This window comes from Aulonocara sp. 'chitande type north' Nkhata Bay, linkage group LG6 (genome assembly GCF_057382095.1).
Source record: "Aulonocara sp. 'chitande type north' Nkhata Bay isolate Kocher_YH1m ecotype deep benthic linkage group LG6, A_spYH_male_GT1.1, whole genome shotgun sequence".
NCBI lineage: Eukaryota > Metazoa > Chordata > Actinopteri > Cichliformes > Cichlidae > Aulonocara > Aulonocara sp. 'chitande type north' Nkhata Bay.
Genome location: NC_141349.1, coordinates 40,258,954 through 40,282,775, shown reverse-complemented (window position 1 = coordinate 40,282,775; position 23,822 = coordinate 40,258,954). Strand labels below are relative to the sequence as shown.

The following is a 23,822-nucleotide window of genomic DNA, read 5'->3' as shown; positions in this document are numbered from 1 at the left end:
TATGGCATCTTGTCGTCGCTCCGAGCTGCCGTTTGCCCACTCTCAGTTGTGAGCAAGTGGTTGTGATGCAGAAAGAGGATTGCATCCAAACTTTCTGGAGGAATATTTGATCTCTTTCTGTACGTGGCTCCTCCTCCTTCCTCCACAAAGTTCTGCGCGCCGTTTCCCACCACCGCGGGGGCAGCCAGGTAGGCCCGTGCCACTGTGGCCAGCAGTGGGAACTGCACCGTCTTCGTCCTCCACCACTGCAGGGGCTCCACGCCCAACGAGGCCCCTTTGTCAGCTCTGAAGACAGACATCTCCATATCGATAGACTCCTCCACAGAGCTCTGTCTGCTCCTGGGGGCGGAGCAGAACAGGTCTCCCAGCAGAAACTCCATACCTGACAGCCCACCCTGAGAGCCCGGGTCTCCTGGCTCGCTGTCCTCCACGTCGCTCTCATCATCTTCATCGAAAAGCTCTCTGAAGTTGATTGGGCGGGACTCTTTGAGGCGTTTACTCCTGCGCAAGAAGTCGCTCTCTGACTCTGGTGACCCGGGGGAGGGGCTTCTCTTCCTCTCGCTGTTCTTCTTACCTCGACTCCGCTTCTTGTCCTCCTTTGCAATCCTCACAGCCTCTTTCTTCAGCCAATCAAAAGTCTCCGTCCGGTCCTAGAAAACACCAGAAACCACAAATAAAAAAAAAAAAAACAAGAATGTAAACCTCTCTGTTGTATCAGAAACTTATCATAATGTGAAAATGTGTTGTGTTAGAGATCAACTGTGACTCCACCCTGAAACCCTCTAGCTATCCAACTCCAAATCCAAAGAAGTGAAAGACCTTTGTGTGGACAGATTTGTTTGCTTCCACTTTTTTATTTTATCTTTAACTTTTTGGTAAATCCTGTTTATTAAAGTCAATTTAATAATAAAAGGAAAACATGTTAGACATAAAAACAAATTGGAAGTTGGCAGTCGATACACTGCTATACAACGTGCCTGCTAAATGTCTCATTGAATATCAAAATTAGCCATCTTGATTTGATTTGTAGAGAGTGCTATAGCTGTTTTAAGGCACTCTTTTCCCTGCGTGCCAGCTTTCCGACTCACCTTCTCCTCCATGAAGCCCAGTCCGTGGAACTGGGGGTCGAGGGAGCACGCCATGCTCAGGACTCTGTTCACAGCAGGGCTGTCATAACAGTGTGCCAGGCTCCGCCTCATCATCCTCTTTACCTCCTTCAAGATGGACGACGAATCGCACGGCCGGGACACGAGGTGCCGTGAGAGCAAGCCGGTGAGGATAGGTTTGATGAGGGACAGTCGGGGGAACGCCTCCTTGGCGAGAGTCCGGCACGCCACGTCCAGAGGTTTGAGGACCGAGCAGAGCTCCTCCAGAACCTTCCATTCAGAGCGCAAAGACGTTACACCCGTAGAGGATGTGTTGGAGGTGGAATTGGCGTGGGAGCTGCCACTTGAACTGGACTCTGAAGCGCAATCTTCTTTGGACAAACCCTCGCCTTTTATTTCTTTAATTACACAGCAAAAGAGGCTTTTGTGTCTGATGAGCATGCTCAGTAAAGTGTAAAGGTTATTCCAGGTTGGCTGGCTGTGTGCCCACGACGCAAGTCTGGCACGCTCCTGTTTCGTCAGACTTTTGAGGAGGTTCTGGGTATGAGGCTGGTATGAGCATTTGTTCTGAGCAACTGGTAAGAACAGGGTGGAGAGAAAACCCTGGAACTGGCTGAGAGTTTTGGAGATGACGGGATGTGACATCACTTCCTCCACACAGTCTTGCACGGCTCTGAAAAAACAAGGAACAGACGGAAGTCCTTCACTACTGTCAGCGTGCTCCGGCTCCCCGGGCGACACAGAGTCTTCCCTCTCTAGGAACGTTGTTGAGTTCGGATGGGAGGCGCTTCCTGCAACCTCTGCCCCCTTCTTGCTCTTTACTGGCTGTGTCCTCATCTTGTTCCTTATCTCACCTCCCAGCAACATCAGATTAGGCTGGGAGATTCCCCACTCGTGCGCCATCACCTTCACCTGGGCCTCCACCGTTCGGACGGCGTGCTCTTCCCCCCCGCTCTCTGTCAGCCGCTGGGTCGCCAAAGCAATGTTCTGAAAGCTAAAGCTACTGTCTACGTAGTGCGCCCAGAGCGTGAGGTACCTCTCAGTGTTTCCCTGCCAGTTGTGGAGCCAAACCTCTGCGCTCAATGTCACAAAGTAAGGAACTTCCTTCTGACTGCTGGAAGCTCGCCCACGTCTCCTGTGCTCGAACTCAATGGGAGCAGTGTAGTCCTTAACCTCCTCGCTCTCTCCGCTCTCACTTTTCCTCCTGAGCAGCCGAGCCAGGCTCGCCTTGCCTCGGGCGTGGTGGTCCGTCAGCAGACTCTCGAGCTGACAGGACAACGGCAGCTCCTTGTAATTAGGCAGCAGTGTGAGAATCAGCTTTCTGAAGCCTTCGCCTTCCACAAGAGATGGCGGCTGGAGGTCCACGATAAGAAAGTTGACGATAGCATCGGTCACTTGAGTGGACAGAACCAAGGGGAGAGTGCTGATGAGACCGCTGGTAAGTGTGAGCGGCTGAGAGCGTTGTTGACCTGTTTTTGTGAAAAAGCAGCTTTTAAATAGGAAATTAAAACAGAATTAAATTCCTTTCTGTTCTATAACAAACAAGAGTTAAGTAACTGCAACTGCATATTTGATAAAAGCAACAGTTTTCTAACTCACAGATTTTGCACAATAACAAAATACGTTGAGGAAAATAATCTTTTCTATGAATCCCACTGATTTAGGTGGGATCAAGTCAAAGTGTGGTCAAAATACAATCCCTACAAAATAGATAAGGACATGATTTAATACACCCATTCATCTGTCCAAGATGATGAATCCCCATAACTAAATGCTTTAATAACTTTGGGATGTTTATTAATGAAATTTCCCCCAGAGATTCTGCATCACTTACTCTTTCTTTTAACCTAATAACTTCTGGCACTGTGCATTGCAAACAGGAAGTAGAGAGTTACCCAGTGTGAGACTCCGGTCCTTGTCTTTCAGCTTGAAGTGGTGTTTGTTGGTCAGGTGGTTTTGGAGATCTGGCACTCCTCCCGCACAGCTCACGTGCTCCATGCACAGCTTGCACACAGCCGTGTTTCGGTCCAGAGGCCGACCGGTGGGGTCGGGCTCGAGTCCAAAGAAGTACCACGGGCTGTTCTGGATGGCGTTGGGGTTGCTCAGCAGTTTCTCAGTTCCAGGCAGAAAATCATACTTTTCTATCGTGTGAGGAGACGGGAAGGAGATGACAGAGGTGGAGACGAAGGAGGAGCCAGTGATCATGCTGCCTGGGTCGCTGACGGCGTCTGAGTTCGACATCGTCGTCACGTCGCTTATGACAGGCATGGGGCTCTGTGATTGGCTGTGATCTGACCAAAAGGAAGTGCTGCTCGGCTCCGGGAGGGTGACCAACTGAATGTCCTGCAGGAGGCGCAGAGCCGTCTCCTTGTCTCCAACTTCACATTTCACGTTGTCACCTGTACATCACCGACAAAGACAAATGTATCAGGCACCTTTACAGAGCTACCTTTCAGTCTGTACTGCATTAAAAACTGGGACAGAGCTCACCCATCCCCAGACCCAGAAGGGTGGCATAATCCTTGCCGATCCAGACCCGGAGCTCTGCTCCCTCTGAGATGGGCTGGGAAACCCTGTAGTAGATACGACGGTAAAACTGGAAAACGTCCAGGTTGTGCTCTTCCTCACTGCTGGTATATCTGACATACCTGAAACACACAACAAATGCGTGAAGTCTGCAACTACATCAGAAGATAGAAATAAGCAAAAGGAACCATAAAAACTGCCCACCTCATCCAGTTCGATTTGTTTTCATCAGAAGCGTCCACGTAGATAAAAGCAGCATCGTCTCTGATCTAAAAACACAAAAAGCCCATCTTTGTGTTAACATATGGCCAATAGGAAACAACCCAAAGATTAAACTTTTAAAGCACAAAAAGGGATTCTTTACACACAGCTTTTGTCATTGTTGTTGGGTTTCTTCCCAGTCATTCTGCTACAAGAACAACTTCTATCAAAATAAAATTATATCTTGTAATTCTTTATTTAAAGACAACAAAATATTTGCTTTATTTAAAGCAAAATACTTTGCTTTCCCTCTCAGTTTTCAGACTGCAACAGACTGATATGGGGTCCAATTCGCTGATCAATTTCCCATTTTACTTCCCGTTATGTAATTTACAGAAACCATTGTTGATTAAGAGCTGAGGCTATGCTGGAATCTGTCCATACGGCCTCTTAAATCAACACGGCTTATAATTTATAACAAAAAAACTAAACATCCAAAAACTGTCTACACGATGCTGTATGAACAAAAGTGATCGTTCGTTTTACTCACAGCCCAGGCATATTTGAGGTTGGCCGGCATCTGTCCCTTGCACACTTCTCCTACAAAGGGTCCAAACATGACACCCTGCTGAAGGTGGCACTTGGCGTACACCTTCATCTCCCCATTCTGCTCCTCGCCCAAAGATCCAGAAGCAGATAGTCCAGACCCGAGGTCCCCACAGAGGCACAGGCAGGAAGGCAGAGACAGCGCCGCCCGGGAGGGGCCGCTGTGGAGCCACGGGTCTCCGGGCGGCAACACCGCATCTGGGACATAGTTCTGGTTGGAAGTAGGCTGGAGCGAGGGAACATCCTCAAAGAACTCTTCATTGTTGAGATCCAAACCTGGAAAAAGAATATAATAGAGAAATAATGAAACAACAGAGATATTACTGAAAATTCAGGGTCGGGATTCATCTTCACGGAGCATAGTTCCACTTTCTTGGGTCGTTTTAAGCAACAGAATTCAGAAAGACAGGAAGCTGCTGTATTCAGATGAGGGGAATAATACAATACAGACAAACTTTAACGTCTGTATTACAGGCAGCCACCAGTGCTAGCCCGCCGTCTCCTAGCAGATGCACATATGATATGTTTATTGTACAAATTTGAAAAGAAAAGGTGATTTTCAGAAACGTTGACCTCTGACCTTCAAGTCAAAGTCGCTGGGATTTGAACTCGATATTTAATAGATGCACCCATGGTATCAATTTGAAAGTTTTACATTGCCTCATTCTCGAGTTATCGTATTGACAAACTTGCGTGTCCACACCACCCGCCCGCCCGCCGGGGTGACAGCAACGCTCCCAGCCACCAGGAAGAACACCAGTCACCATTAAATCTGTGTTCAGTACGTGAAGTGAGATCTTACCAATAATTTTGCAGATCAGGTCTACAAGTGGCTGATGGCTTTTATTTAATCTTTCCCCCTCCTTTTAATCACTTTTCATTTTGTTCTCTTTATTTGGATTTGATGATCTTCAGTCAGATCACACTGAGTGTTTTTTTGTCTTGTCTTTTCCCACCAGCCCATCCTGAAGCCTGCAGAGTAAAATAAGCCTGTAAAGGCACTAAAAAAAGAAATGCTGTCACTGGTGGCTCTTGTAGCATCAGGGTCGATCATAACAGAAGCTTTAAGTTTAACTTTCGAGATGGTGTCTACTCAAACTATCATCACTGAAATAATGAAGCCACTGCACCGCTGCTGCAAAGACAGTGTGCTCACATGGACTTCTGACAGCAGTACCCACTTGTCAGGCCCTGCTGGGCTGTCTGAATCGCTCTGTGGTAATATCACGCTCTGCTGCTTACGGCTGCAGAGGAATGGGGTCAGGTGACTTAATAAAATTGTATTTGAGTGATTCCCCAAACCTCGGCGTATCTGTGCACGCTGTGAGCCCGGGGCCACGCAGATGGTGGACAGTGCGACTGCTGTGATCGATTCTGGCTCGCACGATTGATGTTCACACATGTAGGCCAACACTGAGCCCATATAATTAAGTCCTGCAGGGAGAGTCTAGCCATAACCTCTGAGCTGATTAACTCTGAGACGGGATGCTCAGAGTTTCCAGTTGCACAACAGCTGATTGCAGTTCAATACACTCTGTGCGTGCTCACCCTGAGTTATGAAAGAAAGCCATCATCAGTTGGTAAAGCAACAAGAAAATGAAGAACAGAGCCTCCATTTTAATCTGACAGAGCAAGGACTACGAACAGGACCAGGACAGTTATCTTCAAAAACATGAGAGGCGAAGAGACTCCTTTTAGTCAGTGTTATCCAATAAGTTGTCTTTTACCTAGATCATTTTTTTTAAATAGATAAAACTGACAGGGGCAAAATACAGGTAAAGCTGAAGATAACATGTGGATCAAACCGATCTGACACAGTTTAGTCATGCACCTCCAAAGCACTCTGCAACAGTCTTGAGCCAACAGTTTTTATATTGTGCTTCAAAGGAGGCAGATTGTGTAGTGAGTTACACATTCATCTATCAAGCAAGAGATCCCTGGTTTGAGCACAGGTGGAGACACAAATCCCTCTGGGGTTGCATCTGGCATCAAAATCTGCAAACTCGAATACCCAGAGCTACATGCTGTGTCAGTAAGAGGGCAGCTGAAAGAAAAAGGTCTGATGAAGTGATGAAACCAAGTTATAAAATGTTTGGATCAAATGTTTTCCAATATGTACAAAGGAGGTAAACAAGGGTATACGGGCATCTGTAAAACACAGTGGAGGCTCTATCATGGCTTGGGGCTGCATTTCACCCAGTGATGTCATAAAAGTACCATTGGATTTTGATCCATCATGCAATACCATCTAAAAAGCACCTGATTGTCATGCTGAAAAATAAAGCTGCTGTCAGTGATTCCCAAACAAAGTGCTGTAAAAGTATATCTGGATAGAAAAGAACATAGTGGAACACCTCACCAGAGCCTGAACCTTAACATTACTGAAACAGTGAGAGAGGGGTCTATTTGTATTAGTATTTCTTCCTCATATGGAGGGTTTTGTTTTGTTTTTAGAGGGGGCGGCTTAACACCTTTTAGAAAAATTGCTTGTGGGCAGTGGGAGTTACACGGAACACAAACCCAGTCTTTCTCAATGTGCATGAAACAGTGGTTATGGATACAAGCGGTTTATACCATGGCATCAACTGCGCATGTGTGACTGGATAGCTATTCGTCATTTATTGCGGGACTTCCTGATGTAAAACACACCGCTGTGCATAGAGTATGGTACAGTTTATTCGGCGCGTACGGTATAAAAAATGCACATTATCTGAGCCAAGTATCATCCGGTTGATGATCGATCTGTTGTTTAGAAAAGCTACCAGATTGTGAGTGTGCACAGGCGCAGTACTAAACACACCTTGTCTGCAAGTTAACTGTAAAAAAGCTGCATAGTAAAGCAGCGTCGGGGCTCAGGGACTATTTTTTTGTCACAGCACTAAAATGCAACTTTCAAGCAACCCCAGGTGAGCCATGTGAGCAGCCATGTCTGATCGGCTTTGCTGGGCTGGAGGCATGCAGGGTTCAGACATATGAGAAAATAAGTTAATGCATACTTTAAGATTCCACAAGTTTTCAATGAAGAAATTATTTTAGGTTAAAAAAAAAAAAAATCACCTTGAGTGTCAAGTAAAGCTCCCGCGGTCGCGGAGGAAGTGGTCTCAAAGAAATCAGCACGATGTCGCCTTTTCAGGTGGCTTCTTAAATTAGTAGTATTTCCACCTTTTGCCAGCACTATTTTTCGGCACAGGCGACAAACGGCCTCACCGGTGTTCAAAGGTCGCCCCTTTTCATCCGCCTTTAAGCCAAAATACAGCCACACGATGGACTTGCTTCTGGGTTTACTGATAAGATCCATGTTTCTGTAGCTCTGCAGCCCCGCTACCAGATCTGCGATGCATAGACAGGAAAACTACACCACCTGATTACATGCAACGCTCTTGTACCGCACAGATTCAGGTCAATGACGGCGAAAACCTTCTTTCTAAAAGTAAAAGCAGCAGATACCAATCAATATCTTAAAAGTTCCTGACTGCAGGCATGTGTACGACACGTGTTTTTAATAAATCATTTCCCTTCAAAGATGTGAAAAAAATCTCACAGCTCTCAGTTTGGTTTTAAAATGAGAAACCGGTCAAAGAGCGTCCACAGCTTTTGTTTAAACACACACAGAACTGCAGCCAGTGGGACCGCATGGCCTTCTACCTGCTCTATTTCTGGGCTTTTTACGTCTTTCTCTGTAGACTGACGACAGCACACTGCGACGGCCGAGTGTTGCCACATCTTGTTCTCAATACGCCGGCAAAAAACACCGACTGCCTATAAAGATAAACACAGTCTCCACAAACCTCGGAAAAGGTTAAGGAGGAAAACAGCTATCAAAGCCAGCGTAAAGGTAAAAATTGTGTGTGTGTGTGTAAAGCGGGCAGCTGCAAAAGGGTACCAAAAACCCAGGAGTCCTGAGGACCAGTGCTGCAGACATGGGCTGTGCTTGACCTGATGCTGTCCTACTACAGGATTTTTTTTTCCTGATATTGCCATTGCATGCTACAAATTATCAAATGATTGTCACACATTAAAAAAAAAGAACTATCCATGTAATTTTATTTCATGTATTATGTTAGTACTTGTTAGATTCTGGAGCTTCTGATAAAAGGTAGACGTTTTATTTATATAGTGCCACAACAACAACAGTTGCCTCGTATGGTTGAGACCCTATAATAATACAGAGAAACCCCAACAATCAGATGACCACCTATGAGCAAGCACTTTGGCGACAGTAAGTAGGAAAAACTCCCTTTCAACAGGAAGAAACGTCCAGCAGAACCAGGCTCAGGGAGGGCCAGTCATCTGGTTGGGGCTGAGGGGAGGGAGACAGGACAAAAAAACATGCTTTGGAAGAGAGTCAGAGATCAATAATAACTCATAATTATGTGCAGAGTGGTGTATAAACACACGGTGAGAGTAAAAGATTTTTTTTAATGGTTTGTGCAGACGAGAAAAAAGCTGAAATATGCACAAAGTTTACATAGGAAAAAAAAGTTTTTCGCAAGATATTTCCTCTCACGCTATATTATGATGATGATGATGATGGTAGGAAGCACCATCACCTTGGTTCAAAATCGGCTATAAAGTGCTCAGCTAGGGTGAGATCTGGCGAAAGCTGCAGCATATTATTGACGGGTTGAAATAAAAACTGTTGTAGCTCACCAATGCCTTTATTGAAACCAGCTTTCTCTTGATTGGCTTATTTGAAAGCGGGTGGGTGGGGTTTCCTGACATGACCGTATTAGGAATATTGACTGTCCTTGTAATCACACAGAGCTGGGAATAGAAAAACCCACAGAAACCAAGCACTTTGACAGGTTTGAAGCCTTGTGGATTACAAGGGTCAGCTACACTTTTTTTAATATGAATACCCATCATGACAACAGATCTATTTATCATCCATCCATCTATTTTCTTCCTCTCTCTCGCTCTGTGTGTGTGTGTTAGGCCCCATTAGGCATTTAATATTACTCGGGCTAAATGAGAGGCAGCAGAAACCCTACGTGAAACCGTAAAATCTGGCAACCCAGGCAGCTGTGGCCGGCCTCCCTGCCTGCGTTGGATGTTAGCTGTGGTCCTTCTGACTGAACCCAAACATCACCCCCAAATCGGGTACGCCAGGTAGGTAAGCACCATACCCCACTGCTGACAGTTGTAGCATTTAAATTTTGGGACCGGGGGCACACAGTATTTTTTCTATTCACGTTTCAAACACTGACTTCGCCAAACTTGCTTTGTTTTCCTGGGGCTATTTTCTGGCGGTTAGCACTTGGCTGATAGGTAGCTTCGAGCGTGCTGACGTCACCGGGTTGCCGTAGAGCTAGTAGCGATGGGGACACCGTTGCCCTGGCGACAGCGCTCATAAGTTATCGGCGATTGCTAGCTGCTGTATGAACTTTAACGCTGCAGAAAAGGCTTCAGGTGAAGGCTTTACTTAATAAAGTGAATCAAACAAATATCGTGGGTTAAATAGCTTAGGATTTTGGACTGACTCCACCAGCCTTTTTTTTTTTTTTTTTTTTAAAACAAGTAGCAGACAGGGGGGTAGCTGTTACCCCGACGACAGCACACACAAGTCATCCGTGCCAGCGAGCATCTGTTTGAAACGCTCCGTATACGGCTCGGAGTGCCGCTAACACGCTCCAAAACGTAGTCACATATGGCTTCTTCACTGGTGCCCGACTTTTCATCGGTTATGGTGGTTCTGGAGCGTTTAAAGGAGCTGGACGAATACCTGAAAGAGGAGGAGGTACCGTTCGCACCTGAGGCCAGCCTCCACCTGATGGAGATAACGACTGCTGTCAGCGAGCTGGAGGCAGACAGGCGTGCTGCTCGTGAACACTTGGAAGTGGAAAGCATAGAAAACAGCAAACTGAGACACCAGATCAGCAACATGCGTGAACGAATGAGCAAGGAGATCATGGCTGATGTAGCAGCGGCGCGAGCATCAAATGCCGAGGAGATCCAGCAACTGTGCAAAGATCTCAGTGCAGTCTCTCAGCTCCAAGAAGAAGCTACGAAAATGCAGGAATCCCTTCTCAGCCAAAACAAGTCCCTGTACCTGGAGCGGGATCAGGCGAAGGCTAACCATGATACCATCATGGCTACTCTGAATGATCTACTTTCCCTAAAGTACAGCTCACAGATGCAGCTGAACATGACGTGGGAGAATATAGAGGAGCTGAAGTCCTGCATTGCCGGCGTCGAGCAGGACAGATTAACCCTGGAGCAGAACATGAAGCTGGAGAGACAAGCCTCCTCCGTGAAAAGAAATGACCTCTTGGAAGAGGTGAGCAATGTTGAGGAGCAGACAGAGCAGCAAAACCACCTGAACAGGAGTAGCAGAAGAGAGCTGGATAGCATTACCAACAAGAAAGACAAAGCCCAGGGACGGCTGGATGAGCTGATGGATGAGTTGGGTAAGGTCGAGAACAACATACACAGACTGAATGTGTCACGGCACCATCATGAGGAGCAGCTGGAAGGGGAAGTCCAAAAGCAACGGGAGCTGAGGCAACAGAGGGATCTGCTGAAGGAGGAACTGCATGAGTTGGAGGAAGCCTTCAGGCTCACTGTGCAGAACTTGCAAGAGGAAATCGTCACAATGGACAGTAAAATAAAGGAGGGCAGAGCATCAAAACAGCATTTAGAGGCAGCCCTGACTCAGGTCTGTGAGGTGTTCAAGCATCGGCACACTAAAGAGAACTTGGTCAGGGCTGAGCATCAGCAGATCTCCAAGCAGCTGGAGTGGTCCAGGCTGCAACTGGAGGAGCGTATTGCCTCCATCATAAAGCATGGCAGGGAGATCAAAGAGATGGAGAAGCAGGTCAAAGAGCTCAAGGAAACTGATGTAATTAACAAGCGTCTCATTGAGAGGAATCAGGAAGAGCTACGCAGCAATATGGATGCAGGAGAAAAGAATGTGGGCTGGCTTCAGGAGGAGAAAGCGCAACTCCTGCAGCTCCTGAAGGAGGCAAAGAGGAAACAGGAGGAGCATATTGAGAAAATGACATCTGACATTAGTAGTACCCAGAGAAGATATGAGGAGCTGCTTCAAAAAAAAGAAGCGCTCCTGAGGCAGGAGCCCAAGACCACTGATGCCAGCCTCCTGATGAGGCATGTGACCCGGTCCAAGGAGGAGTACGAAAGAATCGAGAGCCGGCAGCGCCAGGAGTTACAGCAGCTCACCACTGACGTCGACAAGGTTGCTCAGAGTGTTAAGGAGAAGCAGAGGGAGGTGGAGGAGAAGGAAAAGATTCTGAAGAAGGTGGAGGCCGAGTGGAGCGATGAGCAGAACAGGCACCACAGGCTGGAAGAGCTTCTCAATGAGCTGAGGAAGAGGAGGAGTGAGATGGAGCTTTCAATTCAGGCACTGAAGGAGAAAACCAGTGAACTCCTTCAGCCCAAAGAGGAAATGAAGGCTGAGCTGGAGGGGCTGCAAACGTGCCACATCAACACGCTCCACAGACAGGCATCTGAGCTGAGAGCCGTGGAGGTGGGCATCTACGACTGTGGTGTGAAACTGGAGCAAGTCACCATGGAGAACAGCAGGCTGCAGTTCCATATCAGTCAGATGACGGAGGACATCGAAACAGCCAAACTGGAGACGCACAAATACTGGCAGGAGGCTCAGAAGTTCAGGCAAGACACAGAGGCATTATGGGAAAGCTTACAGCAAGCCTGGGCGGAGGATTTAATGTTAACCCAGGACCACGAGAGCAGTGAAGGCGTCCTGTTCATGTCGATTAGTTCTCTGCTTGACCATCTGAAGAATCGGAAACAGCAGTTAGGAAACATTAGCACGCTCCTTCACCAACAAATGCTCGACTTCAGCAAACGACTGGGAGACAAGACCACAGCGAAACTATGCAGCTGACTTTATCCAGGATGACAAGTGGACTGACTTCAGGATGTCAGCCTGCTGTCTGTGCACAGGCAACGTTTGAGCCTGATATTAACCTGTAATGTGGACAAAAAAAAAGTTTGGTATAAGATGAAGATAATTTGAAATACTTTTTTGTTGTGGTTGGTTCACTTTGTTTCTTGACACAATTATCTGAAAAATGTTACCAGAGGTGGTGCTCGGTCCAATTTAAAACTGAACTTATGGAGCTGATGAATTTTTGAAAGTAGTTTTTGTTTGCGAGATGGGCATAATTGCACTTCTCATGCACTTTCACAAATACAAATCATTTCCTGTGTGACTCCTACCAGCAGATGGCAGAATAGATCTGGCTTTTCCTCAGCGTGACCTTTCCCCGCAGTTACAGGGTCAAACACACACCCACTTGTACTTCCTCTCAACAAAAACATGCACACACATGTATCCAGAGGCACGTACTCAGAGGGCTAAATACTGGTTTACTAAGACGGAACGAAAAACAAGGCTGCAGCTGCCAAAAAGTCAGTTTTAAGAGGAAGTCGTCATTTTATTCCAGTGAAGAAGGTAAGTCTCCAAAAAGCCCAGAAGTAAACTTTACTTTGACCTAAGGTATCTGTAGCTTTGTGCTTTGGCTGGACCTTCGTTTATATTTAGACAGTTTTGTTCATGTTTTTAATATCTTTGTCTCTAAATGAATCTGCTTATCTCGTGTTCAGGATTCTGTGTGTGGTGTATCTGATGCCACAATACAAGCTGTTCTTTTCTGAGATATTGCTTCACAAACGGTAGATTTCATCACTACCTCAAACTGTTGTTGTCGAAAGTTAATCCTTTTTTAACGATTGGCTTCAGCTGAAGGACACACACGGCTCAAATGTAATGTTATCAGTCATAACAAGATGTACAAAGACACAAATGCTGATGTTCTCATCTTACATTTAAGATATTTTATCGTTACTAAGGCAGGAGTGCTGAATTCAGTTTCACTAAAGGCCGTGTTTGTTAACATGTTTAAATACATGTCGTACCTTTCTCAATGTAATTTGGTCCACATTAAACTTCGTTTAACCAAAAGGATTAAGAAAAGAAAACCAGGGTAACTGACAGGGAGCTTCCAACAGCTCAAAGGATGATCCTGAATTTGACAGACACTCATAGTTTTGTATCCTGATGTAAGAGCAAAACCAGAGATTTCTGACTTTGCTCTTACCCAGCCTCTTTCATAGCCCAGAACATGCCAGCTCAGTAGTTGGAAAACAGAGCAAGCTAATAAGAGATCTCTGGTCACGTAGTTTCCCCGTAACTCACAGCCGAGCCTTCTGCCAAAAAAACCGCTGCAACTCTGAGAATGGAGTCTAGGAAATGCTGTGCTGCAGCTAAACGTCTCACCTCAATTCAACAAATGGCCAAAGTCTCAATTTCCTGCCTGAACATCTAAATGTTGACACAATTGACCCAAATGTAAACAAAAAATGTTTCTGGGCTGTGACCACACGGCTCACTAAAGGCCCTCATTCCACCTCCATGCAATCTGTTTGTGACAGTTAGACCATAAACATGCACATGAGCAAGCTGGAGGTTGTTTTGCAGGCCTCTGGGAATTCTCTTCCTCCGTCTTCTCATCCCTCTGCTGGGCTGAAGCCCTGCTAAGCTATTGTCCAACTCTCCTTGTGTTACTGCCCGTCTCTTGGCCTCTCCTGTGCTGAGAGACTCTGCAAGCCTGGTTGTGATAGCATGTGTGGATGTGCCATACCAGGGGACCTCCGATCCATTCAGACTACCTGTGTAACCTGAATGGATCGGAGGTACCGTTTCATGCTATCAGGAAGTGAAGAGGACAGGGCTGAGGAGAGAGTGATGGTCTGTGGTCACCAGCTGAACCACTCCCTACAGTAATTGGGGTTGTCTCGGTGTCTCTCCAGCACCTGTTGTACTTTGTGAATCCAAAACAATGGCTCATGTTCCCTAACCTCTGGATATATCCATGAAATTTAAACTGACTTTGTGTTGAATTTTTTTTTCTAGAAAACTATAGTTTTCTAGATAATGCAATTTAAAAATGGCCCCTCATGAAATGATACTAGAAAAATGTATAAAAATACCCATGAGAGAAAGCTTAAAGCATAGTTCAGAGTGGCTTAGTGTAACACAGAGAGTTAAAAAGAGATAAAAATGTCTCTCAGCTGGATAGACGTTAAAGCCTGCAGCAAAGTTATGTCTACGACACAAACTGTCAAACTGAAACGTCGAGCAGCTGATCTGCATACAGACTGCTTTCATTTTAGCTTCTTTTTAAGACGCTCTTACCGTGTAAGACAAACTGCTGGTGGGTGCAGGCAGCTAAAAACATTCTTCTTGTTATATTTAACTGACCGTGCATGTGGTTTTGATGAAGCACATCACAAGATCACACACGTAGTTAAAGCTGTTTCAGCTCCTCTAAAAGGCACAAACTCATAAAATCCCCCTCACAGAAATCTGACAAGGCAGCTGCCCTCAATATGGAAATGTCAATACACCACCAGAGGATCCAGTGACAACTCTCTGGCCCCTCCCTCCTGCCAACACTCGTGCACTTAGTCACAGTTACATAGATTTACTACAGGTCGTCTACAGGATGTGAGTCATCCTGACCACACAGCGGCGTGCACGTGAATGCTCAGTGATCTTGATGTTCGTGATTCTGCTACAGTTAAAAATGACTTCCTCTTTGTTAAAATCAGCTGTGATAAGCTTAAGGTATGGGTTGTGCATGGTCAGCGTGCAGGTGTGAGTCATCCTCTAAAATTAGATGTTTTGTTGTTGTTGATAAACTACGACAAATGTGGTTTTGTGGGCTCACAGAACATCTGATGTGGTGTAGACAGCTACCAACTCGGAAGAATTTCTACTAGAAAAGAAGCGTGATGATTTTAATGTGCACCGAGCTCCTGCTTCTATAAACAGCTGCTCTGTAACAATGCAGCAGCCACACAGTAGCAAAGATTCCACAGAAAAGTAACAGAGTGAATAAAATGTAGTTTGGAAAAATAACAAACAATAAATCTATTAAAAAAAATCAATAAAAGATCTGTACATCCGGTGTTTACAATTTGCAAAGTACAGACGTTAGGTAACTATAGGTTACTATCCCTGCAAATCCCCGTCCTTTATATTATATTTGACTTTAAACTGAGTTATGTTTGGACATGTGTTAATTCCACACAATTTTACACCACATGTGGATATAGAAACTTCAGCTAGTACTCTGAAACTGTCCATCCTCAGATTTAATGTAGCCCGACCGATTTCTACAAGATTCAAACTTTTTTTTTTTTTCAAATTTTTTTGATTATTAAAAAAAAATGTGTTCATGTGTGCTCAGTATGATTTGGTTCCATGTGTTTACACAGTCATTTTCCAGCACCGGTGTTTATCTGTTTGCGTTTAATTTGAGGTGTTTCAAAATACTAGATCTGGTTCTTCCAGCTAAATTGCCGTCGTTCTAATGATTCTGTCGGATTTGTTTTTCCACTTTTCACCTAATTGCCTTTAGATGTTGATATGTTCTTAATGCTTTTGCACAGAAATATAAAATATACACCTGGTGTTCTGCATTATAGTTATTACCATCATCTGCCTGCAGACTGGTCATTTTATTAGTTGCAGCTGCCTGATGCAGTCCGGTGCAGATGCACTGCCATAGGTGCAGCTTTTCTTTCTATGCATTTGGCAGGTTGGAAAAATACAGGCTGCCACATAAAAAGTATCTAGAGACATTATATAAAGAGAAAACATTTGAAACCAGATTTATGTACCGATAAAAGTTCAGCTGATGCAGGTGAACAGCAGCAAAAATAGATCTACTTTTACTATTGAATATCTAGATGAATGCACAATTACAATTTGCAAAGTAAAGGCATTAGGTAAAGGTAAGAAGTGGACCAAACCACTGTGAGGTAGATGAGGGGGAGTCTGTCTCTCAAAATTGAATGAGTTGCTTTCTATCTGTTATTTTAGCTGAAAACTTTCTCTGTAGGTAATGTTATTTAATATTATATCATTAAATACTTACAGTGATGCAAAAAGGTGAGCCAGAACTCCTTAATCCCCCTCCCCCCTTTTCATTGGTGTGCCATTGCCAACCCCAGAGCTGCGCTTTTGCCCCAGCCCTGATCACTTGGTACCTTGCAGGAAGTGTCAGAAATATGTGGAGTATTTCTCTCTTTTCTTTTATAAACATATTAACAGTCCCAAGCCTGCAGCGTTGGAGCAAGTCTGCCAATGATGTCCTTTCGGACGGTCATGGCTCAAGAGTTGGGAGTTCGCCTTGTAATCGGAAGGTTGCCGGTTCGAGCCCCGGATTGGACAGTCTCGGTCGTTGTGTCCTTGGGCAAGACACTTCACCCGTTGCCTACTGGTGGTGGTCAGAGGGCCCGGTGGCGCCAGTGTCCGGCAGCCTCGCCTCTGTCAGTGCGCCCCAGGGTGGCTGTGGCTACAATCTAGCTGCCATCACCAGTGTGTGAATGGATGGATGACTGGATATGTAAAGCGCTTTGGGGTCCTTAGGGACTAGTAAAGCGCTATATAAATACAGGCCATTTACCATTTCTTCATTTTCTATGCTCACCATTCGTCCCGACAGAATAGTTTTAAACAGATATTGGTCTTCTTGCTGCACGCGTCCTTTAAGGTGACCCAAGTATAAGATCAGACGTGATCGTAGATATGAGAAATGAATACTGTCCCAGGGGAGTTTTATTTTTCCATGTCCAAAAAAATATTTGAGCATTTGACTGTTTTTGATTTCGAACATGTAAAAATAAATAAAATAGAATACATGGAAAACAGAAAAGCAAAGTAAAAAAATAAACTGCTTTTCCACTAACATCTCGAGATACCTCACACTTTACATGCTCGAAAAGTAGTAGGATGAATTAATAATTTACAAATCAGAGTTCATTGATATATATAATTGTTTATTTGTAGTGCTACGAGAGACATTATATAAAGAATCGACCTGGCGCTCGGTGAACCAGTCAGTCGAAATCTCTGATAAATATCTGAAACACCGTGACGGCGGGTGTGTCGCCCTGCACTTAAACAGCCCAACAACAGAGAATTAATTGTAGAGGATCCATCGTGATCAGGTCTGCGTAACGAATAGAATGTCTCTATTGTTACTGTAACATCCAAATAAGTGAACTCTCAACAGTGAAAAGATCACTTAACAGTCACTCCAGATTACTCCATTCTCTCAAATTGCACAAAGCACATTGAAATGGACATTGCAGCATTTAGTGCTTGTACAGTAACTGCTCACACAGACAGAAAGCCCCTAGAAACAGCATAGAAAAAAGGAGCTTGTGTGAATGGGTGAATGAAGCAAGTTGTGTAAAGCAGTCCATTTATAAGAACCAGTCTATTTACCAGATAAACCAGTGAATGTTATCTCGTGTAAGATCTGTAAATGCGTCAGCAGCCTGTTATTGTTTGTGTCAAAAAAGTTGATTGACAGGTTGGAAAACTACAGCATGTGTGGAAAAAAACTGTCATAGCACTGCTGAATGGTTAATTATAGTCGTGTGTGTGTGTGTGCGTGCGCGCTGCTGTTACAACAGCCAAAATGAGGAAGTTGTTACCATACGTTCACACGCTGTGCTCTCACAGAGTGATTAGAAACTATTAACACAGTGTACTCGGGTGATAGGTGTTATGGTGTATCAGCGAGGATGAGTGCGGGGTATCGTGTTTTTGTGCGCCTCTATATTTAGTCGAGGGCCAAGTCGCTAGAGTAAATCTGTCAGTCATATCAGCCACTCAACAGGTTTGCCCCGCGCTCTCTCTCTCTCTCTCTTTGACTTTGTCGCTCTCTCCCTCCTGTCTCTGTCTCTCTGTCTCTGTCTCTCTGTCTGGCACATGACCTCTAATGCTCCATATGGTCCGCTGACGTCTGCGCTTCATAATTCCTCTTCCTCTCTCTCTCTCTGAGGCTTTATATGCAACAGTGACAAGTCATAGTTATTTCCACACACAGACCGCACATCTGTCACTGTCTCCTGACACACTGCAGACGTTTAGCCTCCCGAGCGGACAGGCAGCACATCTGTTAGGTAGCATTAAAAAGAGCCATTAAGGACATTTAACTAAGGAGTACCGTGGACATTGCAGAGGAGCATAATGGAGACTCTGGGTAAGAAGAAGCTTTTTCTTTTGGGTGTTTTGGTCGTCAGTAGCTCTTAATTTAGTCTCGCAAAGTCTTATTAGAGAGGATGGAGTTTTTGGACATGTGGTTTTTGCTACGTACAAAAAAAACTGTGGGGTTTAATTTAGTCAGCCTTGAAATAAATTTGTTTGTTTAAGCATATTTGGCACATTTCTGTTCAGTAAGTAAACACAGAGTCTTTGCTTTACGCTTCTATGTGAAAAGTTACGTGGTCACCACTCCAAGAAAAGGACCCTGGCCTTGCTGTGTGACTGAATTAAAGCATTATTGTTACATATTAATAAATAATATACTAATATAAATTTTAACAGAATGAAGATGCTTGTTTAAACGTGCTGCTGTTCTCCGTCTGTTTCACGCGAGACTGCACGGATCCTAAACATCCAGCTCCTTTTATAGTCGCGTAGTTCTGGTCTCGGAGAGCTGAGAGGAAAAGTTGGATGTCAGAATTTTTATGTCGGAGCAGAGGTCAATCTGATCTCTGCAGCACATTTTTTGTCCGATTTAAGGAACTTGGAGTGCGCGTTACAGAGAGGAGTGCATTACTTCGCCTGTTAATTCTCCTTGGAATGCTGGAGCATAACAGCTTTTTTTGCTTTGGTCTTGCTGAAAGTCAAAACATTTAGAGATGCAAGATTATTGCTTTTTGTGTTTAGTTTGCACCTCTTTCAGTGTCTCTCGGTACAACATCTGCCCAATCTGAACCACTTTGGTTTCTGAAGTTGTTGCATATAGATGCTGTTACACACTCGTGGAGCAGGCGGTGTGGCACACTGATTTTTATCAGCAGGGTGTGGCTTCTGCTACCTGTAATTCATAACTAAAAGTTGTTTTCTGTGTTTAACATTTTTGGGGGGAAGCTTTTGTCACTTTTATACAAATTTTTGTCAACTTGGATATCTGCACTTCAACTTCTCTCCTCTGCTCTCTGTTTCACCGGTGAAACCCAAACAGCTCCTCTGAGAATCTGTCCCCAGCTCCATGTTTGTTTTCTTAGGTTTTCTGCGTGTGAAACACTGAGTCACTGCATTGACTGCTTGTTTTGCTCAAGCATAGAAACGTGCTAACAAGGTACAAAGCCTTCTTTGGAAGGGGTGTTTTACTCTGAGTTTGTTAGCTGACTGTTTAATCCAGCTCAGTCTCTGACACACACTGGGAAACGCACGTGTTATTTTTAGGTTTAATGAGTTTGGTCACGTGTAAGCCGACAGATGCTGCTGAAGCAGAACAAAAGGCTGAGTTGCAGCTGTCACTTTGGGGGTTTGTTTCATCTGGACTGCTGACGCTGTGATGGCTTGGTCCTTACACGACAACCTGAGCTGAAGCTCAACAAACGCTGGGAAAGAACAGATTATTCTTTCCATAAAAGTACAGATGTGTGTGTTACCTTCAGTTTATACGTCATGTTAGAAAGGTGGATGTGTCTCCATCCTATCACATGCTTCACTGTCGCTTTGATTTTCCTCCTCACCAGTGTATCCGATGGGTGGAGGGGCCACGAAGCTGTACAACGCTCTGACTCAGCCCCTCAGCAGCACCAGCTCTCTTCTCCCCTTCCCTTCTTCACACCTGAACCCCCAGCTACCTGCATTCACAAAGCTGGATCCAGATTTTTGCCCGGTAGGTTTTCTTCTTTTTCTTTTGTCTTCAGACTTTTTCTTTTGAATATTTTCATCTAAATATTAAGTGTTGTCTCTCCTTCTGTCGATGGAGCAGGAGGGGTCCTCTCCATGTCCCCCTGATCCAGAGGAGCTGCTTCGTCAGTGCGAGGAGGCCCTCACGGACCGACCACCTCGCTTCGACAGGAAATTTGTTCACATCGGTGATGGAGACGGCGCCCCCAGCAGTGTCATCAGGGTGATGCAATGGAACATCCTGGCTCAAGGTAGAGTGCACTCAGGGAAATTTAATATTCACACTTTCTGAGTCTGTTTTGGTGGAACACAAAACACATGGTGGATAATGTTGTTACTGAAGTCTGGTCTCCCACTTCCTCCTGTCCTGCAGCTCTGGGCGAAGGACTCGACAATTTTGTCATGTGTCCTTTGGAGGCCCTCAGCTGGTCCCGCAGGAAGTACCTCATCATGGAGGAAGTCCTCACCTACCGCCCCCACATCGTGTGCATGCAGGAAGTCGACCACTACTACGACACCTTGCAGCCGGTGCTGGCAGGTTTGGGTTACAGCAGCCACTTCTGCCCCAAGCCGTGGTCTCCGTGCCTGGGCGTTGAGGGCAACAACGGCCCTGACGGCTGCGCGCTGTTCTACGACGAGTCGCGCTTCGAGCTCCTCGACAGCGTCAACATACGACTCTCTGCCATGAGGATTCCAACCAATCAGGTGGGGAAAAAAATAAATTTTGTCAGGTGTAGTATTTCTGGAGCTTTAGCCTTTCTGGGAAAAATAAAACTACAACACTCTAACTCGCTGCTCTCTGATCGCAGGTTGCCATAGTGACCACGCTGCGCTGTCGGATCACGGGTAAATGCGTGTGCGTGGCCGTGACCCATCTGAAGGCTCGTTCTGGCTGGGAGTGGCTCCGCAGCACTCAGGGGTCAGACCTCCTTTGGCATCTCCAGAATGTGGTCCAGAAGCAGCCCGGCGACCCCGCCGCCGACATACCTTTGCTCATATGCGGGGATTTCAACGCAGTCCCAAATGAGGAGGTGTATCGGCGCTTCGCCACATCGCCTTTCGGCTTGGACTCGGCTTACAAGAAACTCAGCCGGGACGGTTTGACGGAGCCGGAGTACACAACGTGGAAGATTCGGCCCACGGGGGAGTGCTGCAGTACTCTGGACTACATCTGGTACACCAAGGACACGCTGAGAGTGGATGCCGTCTTGGACATGCCCACCGAGGAGGAGATCGGGCCAAACAGACTTCCGTCCTTTAGTTATCCGTCCGACCACCTCTCTCTGGTTTGTGACTTCAGCTTCAAGGAGGAGGAGTGGGAAGGAAACAACAAACCGGCACACCGGAAGTGATGACGCTGTGGAGTTGAGGTTAGCGCTTCCTCCTTCTCGCTTTATTGTGTGACCAGGAGGTCACATGTGAGTGATAAAGACAGTGTGCCAAAACATGGCCAAGACTTTAATGGGACACAGTGTACCTCTGCAGCACGAGATATTCCAGCTGCAGGTGTGCTCTACCTGTCGTCAGACTGCACACACGTACTTTAAGAACTCTGTGCTTCATGCTGCTGATGCACTACAGGACAGACATGGTCTGAGTATCACACATATGAGGTGGAATCAGGTTTTTCACCTCTTAGCATCCTGCAGGCCACTCAGGGTAGAGTGTTTCCCACTCTGGATCTGTCACCAATGACCTGATGGATGTTAAGAGATTAAAATGATGAGTGAATTTTTCTATTTGTATTAAAAAATAAAAAAGGGCACGACAGAGTCTGGAAATGCATCGGACATCGTCTGCTGTCTTCTTTTCTGGCGACAACACATATCTGTGCCAAGACCTTATGTTCATGCACCTTTTTTTTATTTTTTGAAATTTTGATGAATGCAGATAAATTAAAAACTAATAAAGATAAATGGTTGCTTGACAGTAGCCGATAGTTTTGTGACTTGATGTTGGTTCCTTCTTAAGCTCTCCACACCACAGACAGTAGTAAAGAAGGGCGCAGCCACGGTGACGTCACACACTGACCCAGGAGCTGAGCGTCTTTGCTGTCGTCATTTTGGCGTTTGGTAACCGAATGTGACGAGCCTGCGTATAGCCCTCCATTCTGACTCACAAAATAGACTTAATGCTTTGTTCAGTATTAGTACATGGCCATTCTGCAGTATTGTGTGGTCTATGATCTTTAGCCATAGTCACCTTCGTATCTGATGTAGATGAACTACTGAACTACCTTTAGGGAACTACTGGAAACTGTGTGCCAGTTTTGGTTGCTTAGCTCATGATCACATAAGATGAACTGAAACTAGTAGCTTGTCAGCTGAGGGTGTGTTTTAAAAAAAACAACAATCATCTGATTTCACAGAGCTTTAGTTCCCACAGCTGTTCGCCGATAACGATCGAGCAGACAGCTGTTGTGTGTCCAGAGAGGCGCACTGTTGAGGATTGGTGAACATCGTACGTTTTGTATGTAAAACTTACTATTCAGCCATTCATTTTAATATTTACCACAACTTTCCATGTCCGTTACTTTAAAAGCCTTTTGAAATCAGATGATTCTTTTTGATCCACCCTATAATTTCAGAGCAGAAACGTCGCCCCCTTTTCATGATATAAAAGAAAACACTTTCCATCTTTTAGATCATCAACAGGGGCTTCAGTTTTAACATTCGGAAGTTAAGTCCATCTTTTCTGTTGTCTGTGGTGCACAGAAAGCGTCTACCTCCACATTACCACATTGTTCTCAAATGTGATTGGTCAATAGTGGCACTTTATTCTACAGGTGGATTACAAACAGAAGCCAGGCCTCTCGTCCCCTCCCTGCAAACATCTTTTTATAGACGTTACAGACTAAATAATAATAAGCTGCTCGCACCCTCTCTCATGCCTCTTTTGATCTGCTTTGCCTGCAGTGATGAGTCAGCTGTAGTTTGCAAGGTTAAAAATTTGGCATGTCAGGAATGTTTTTGTCTTTGTTGTTGTCTTCCGATACCTCCCGTGCAGACTTGGCAGGTAACACCAAATAACTGAAAATCCGATGAAATCATTTGTAAAATAAATAGAAATGGAGCCCTTTCTTCACATTAAGGCCAAATTCCTACTGACCCCACCTGTGTGATGATTGCAACCGTGTGAGAAAGTTGTTTTTTCTTATAATTAACTAAAACTAGATGTGCTTTCAGTTGTTTACTTGTGATATGACAATAAAGAGTTGATTCCAAAAATAAAAGGCCTGTTTCCTCTTCTTATCCAGGTGTACGAGTGTTTGCTTTTTTTTATTTCCATGTTCAGGTTTTGAGATAATTGAGATTTCTGCTTCACCTAAAAAAAACAAAAAAACAATTGAGCTGAATGGAATCCGGATTTGTCAAAACAAAGACATTTTGCACAACTGAATTTCACCCAGATTCTTGTCTTTATCGCCTTCGACGATAAAGTTCAGTAAACTCAAACTGAATGCAGAAAGGCTGCCCTGTGCGTGCTTCTCATGAGTAAATATTATCACTGTATGTAGTAACTGCTGTATTTGTGACACGACTGTTTGTCCAGTTTGATCCAAACACCTGGAGTAATGTTTGGGAAAAAAGTTTGATAATGTACAAAAAGCTCGAGATCATAGTCTAAAACAGCTTTTTTACAGGTGGCTCAGATTCTCAGAATTTGTGAAATTT

The 23,822-nt window shown here is 45.0% G+C and overlaps 3 protein-coding genes across 8 annotated transcripts in view; 2 read left to right on the top strand and 1 right to left on the bottom strand.

The window, feature by feature from the left end:
• Positions 1–8,090, bottom strand: part of LOC147328515 (uncharacterized) — an 8,167-nt gene extending 77 nt beyond the window's left edge. The window contains exons 1-7 of the mRNA XM_086296931.1: positions 7,497–8,090; positions 4,384–4,715; positions 3,837–3,901; positions 3,597–3,754; positions 3,002–3,505; positions 1,089–2,575; positions 1–650 (exon numbers count right to left, since the gene is read on the bottom strand). The exon at positions 1–650 is cut by the window's left edge and continues 77 nt beyond it. Of these exons, the coding sequence (XP_086153057.1) occupies positions 1–650; positions 1,089–2,575; positions 3,002–3,505; positions 3,597–3,754; positions 3,837–3,901; positions 4,384–4,715; positions 7,497–7,737 (3,437 nt within the window). The 5' untranslated portion in view covers positions 7,738–8,090. The remainder of the gene's footprint in view (positions 651–1,088; positions 2,576–3,001; positions 3,506–3,596; positions 3,755–3,836; positions 3,902–4,383; positions 4,716–7,496) is intronic.
• On the top strand, positions 8,052–21,933 carry noctb (nocturnin b). 6 transcript variants are annotated; one of them, XM_086296938.1, is made up of 6 exons: positions 8,052–8,274; positions 9,375–9,539; positions 19,989–20,134; positions 20,228–20,399; positions 20,522–20,853; positions 20,958–21,933. In XM_086296938.1, the coding sequence occupies exons 3-6, from the start codon at positions 19,997–19,999 to the stop codon at positions 21,498–21,500; spliced, it is 1,185 nt and encodes a 394-aa protein (XP_086153064.1). In that variant the 5' UTR covers positions 8,052–8,274; positions 9,375–9,539; positions 19,989–19,996; the 3' UTR covers positions 21,501–21,933. The 6 variants fall into 6 exon arrangements, with proteins under 6 accessions (XP_086153064.1, XP_086153063.1, XP_086153061.1 ...); XM_086296937.1 differs by having other exon boundaries at positions 9,375–9,552; XM_086296935.1 differs by having other exon boundaries at positions 8,053–8,274; positions 9,375–9,548.
• Positions 9,584–12,315, top strand: ccdc175 (coiled-coil domain containing 175). Its single transcript, XM_086296932.1, has one exon. It carries the CDS (start codon positions 10,087–10,089, stop codon positions 12,301–12,303), a length of 2,217 nt encoding a protein of 738 aa, XP_086153058.1. The 5' UTR covers positions 9,584–10,086; the 3' UTR covers positions 12,304–12,315.
• Positions 21,934–23,822: the final 1,889 nt, after the last annotated feature.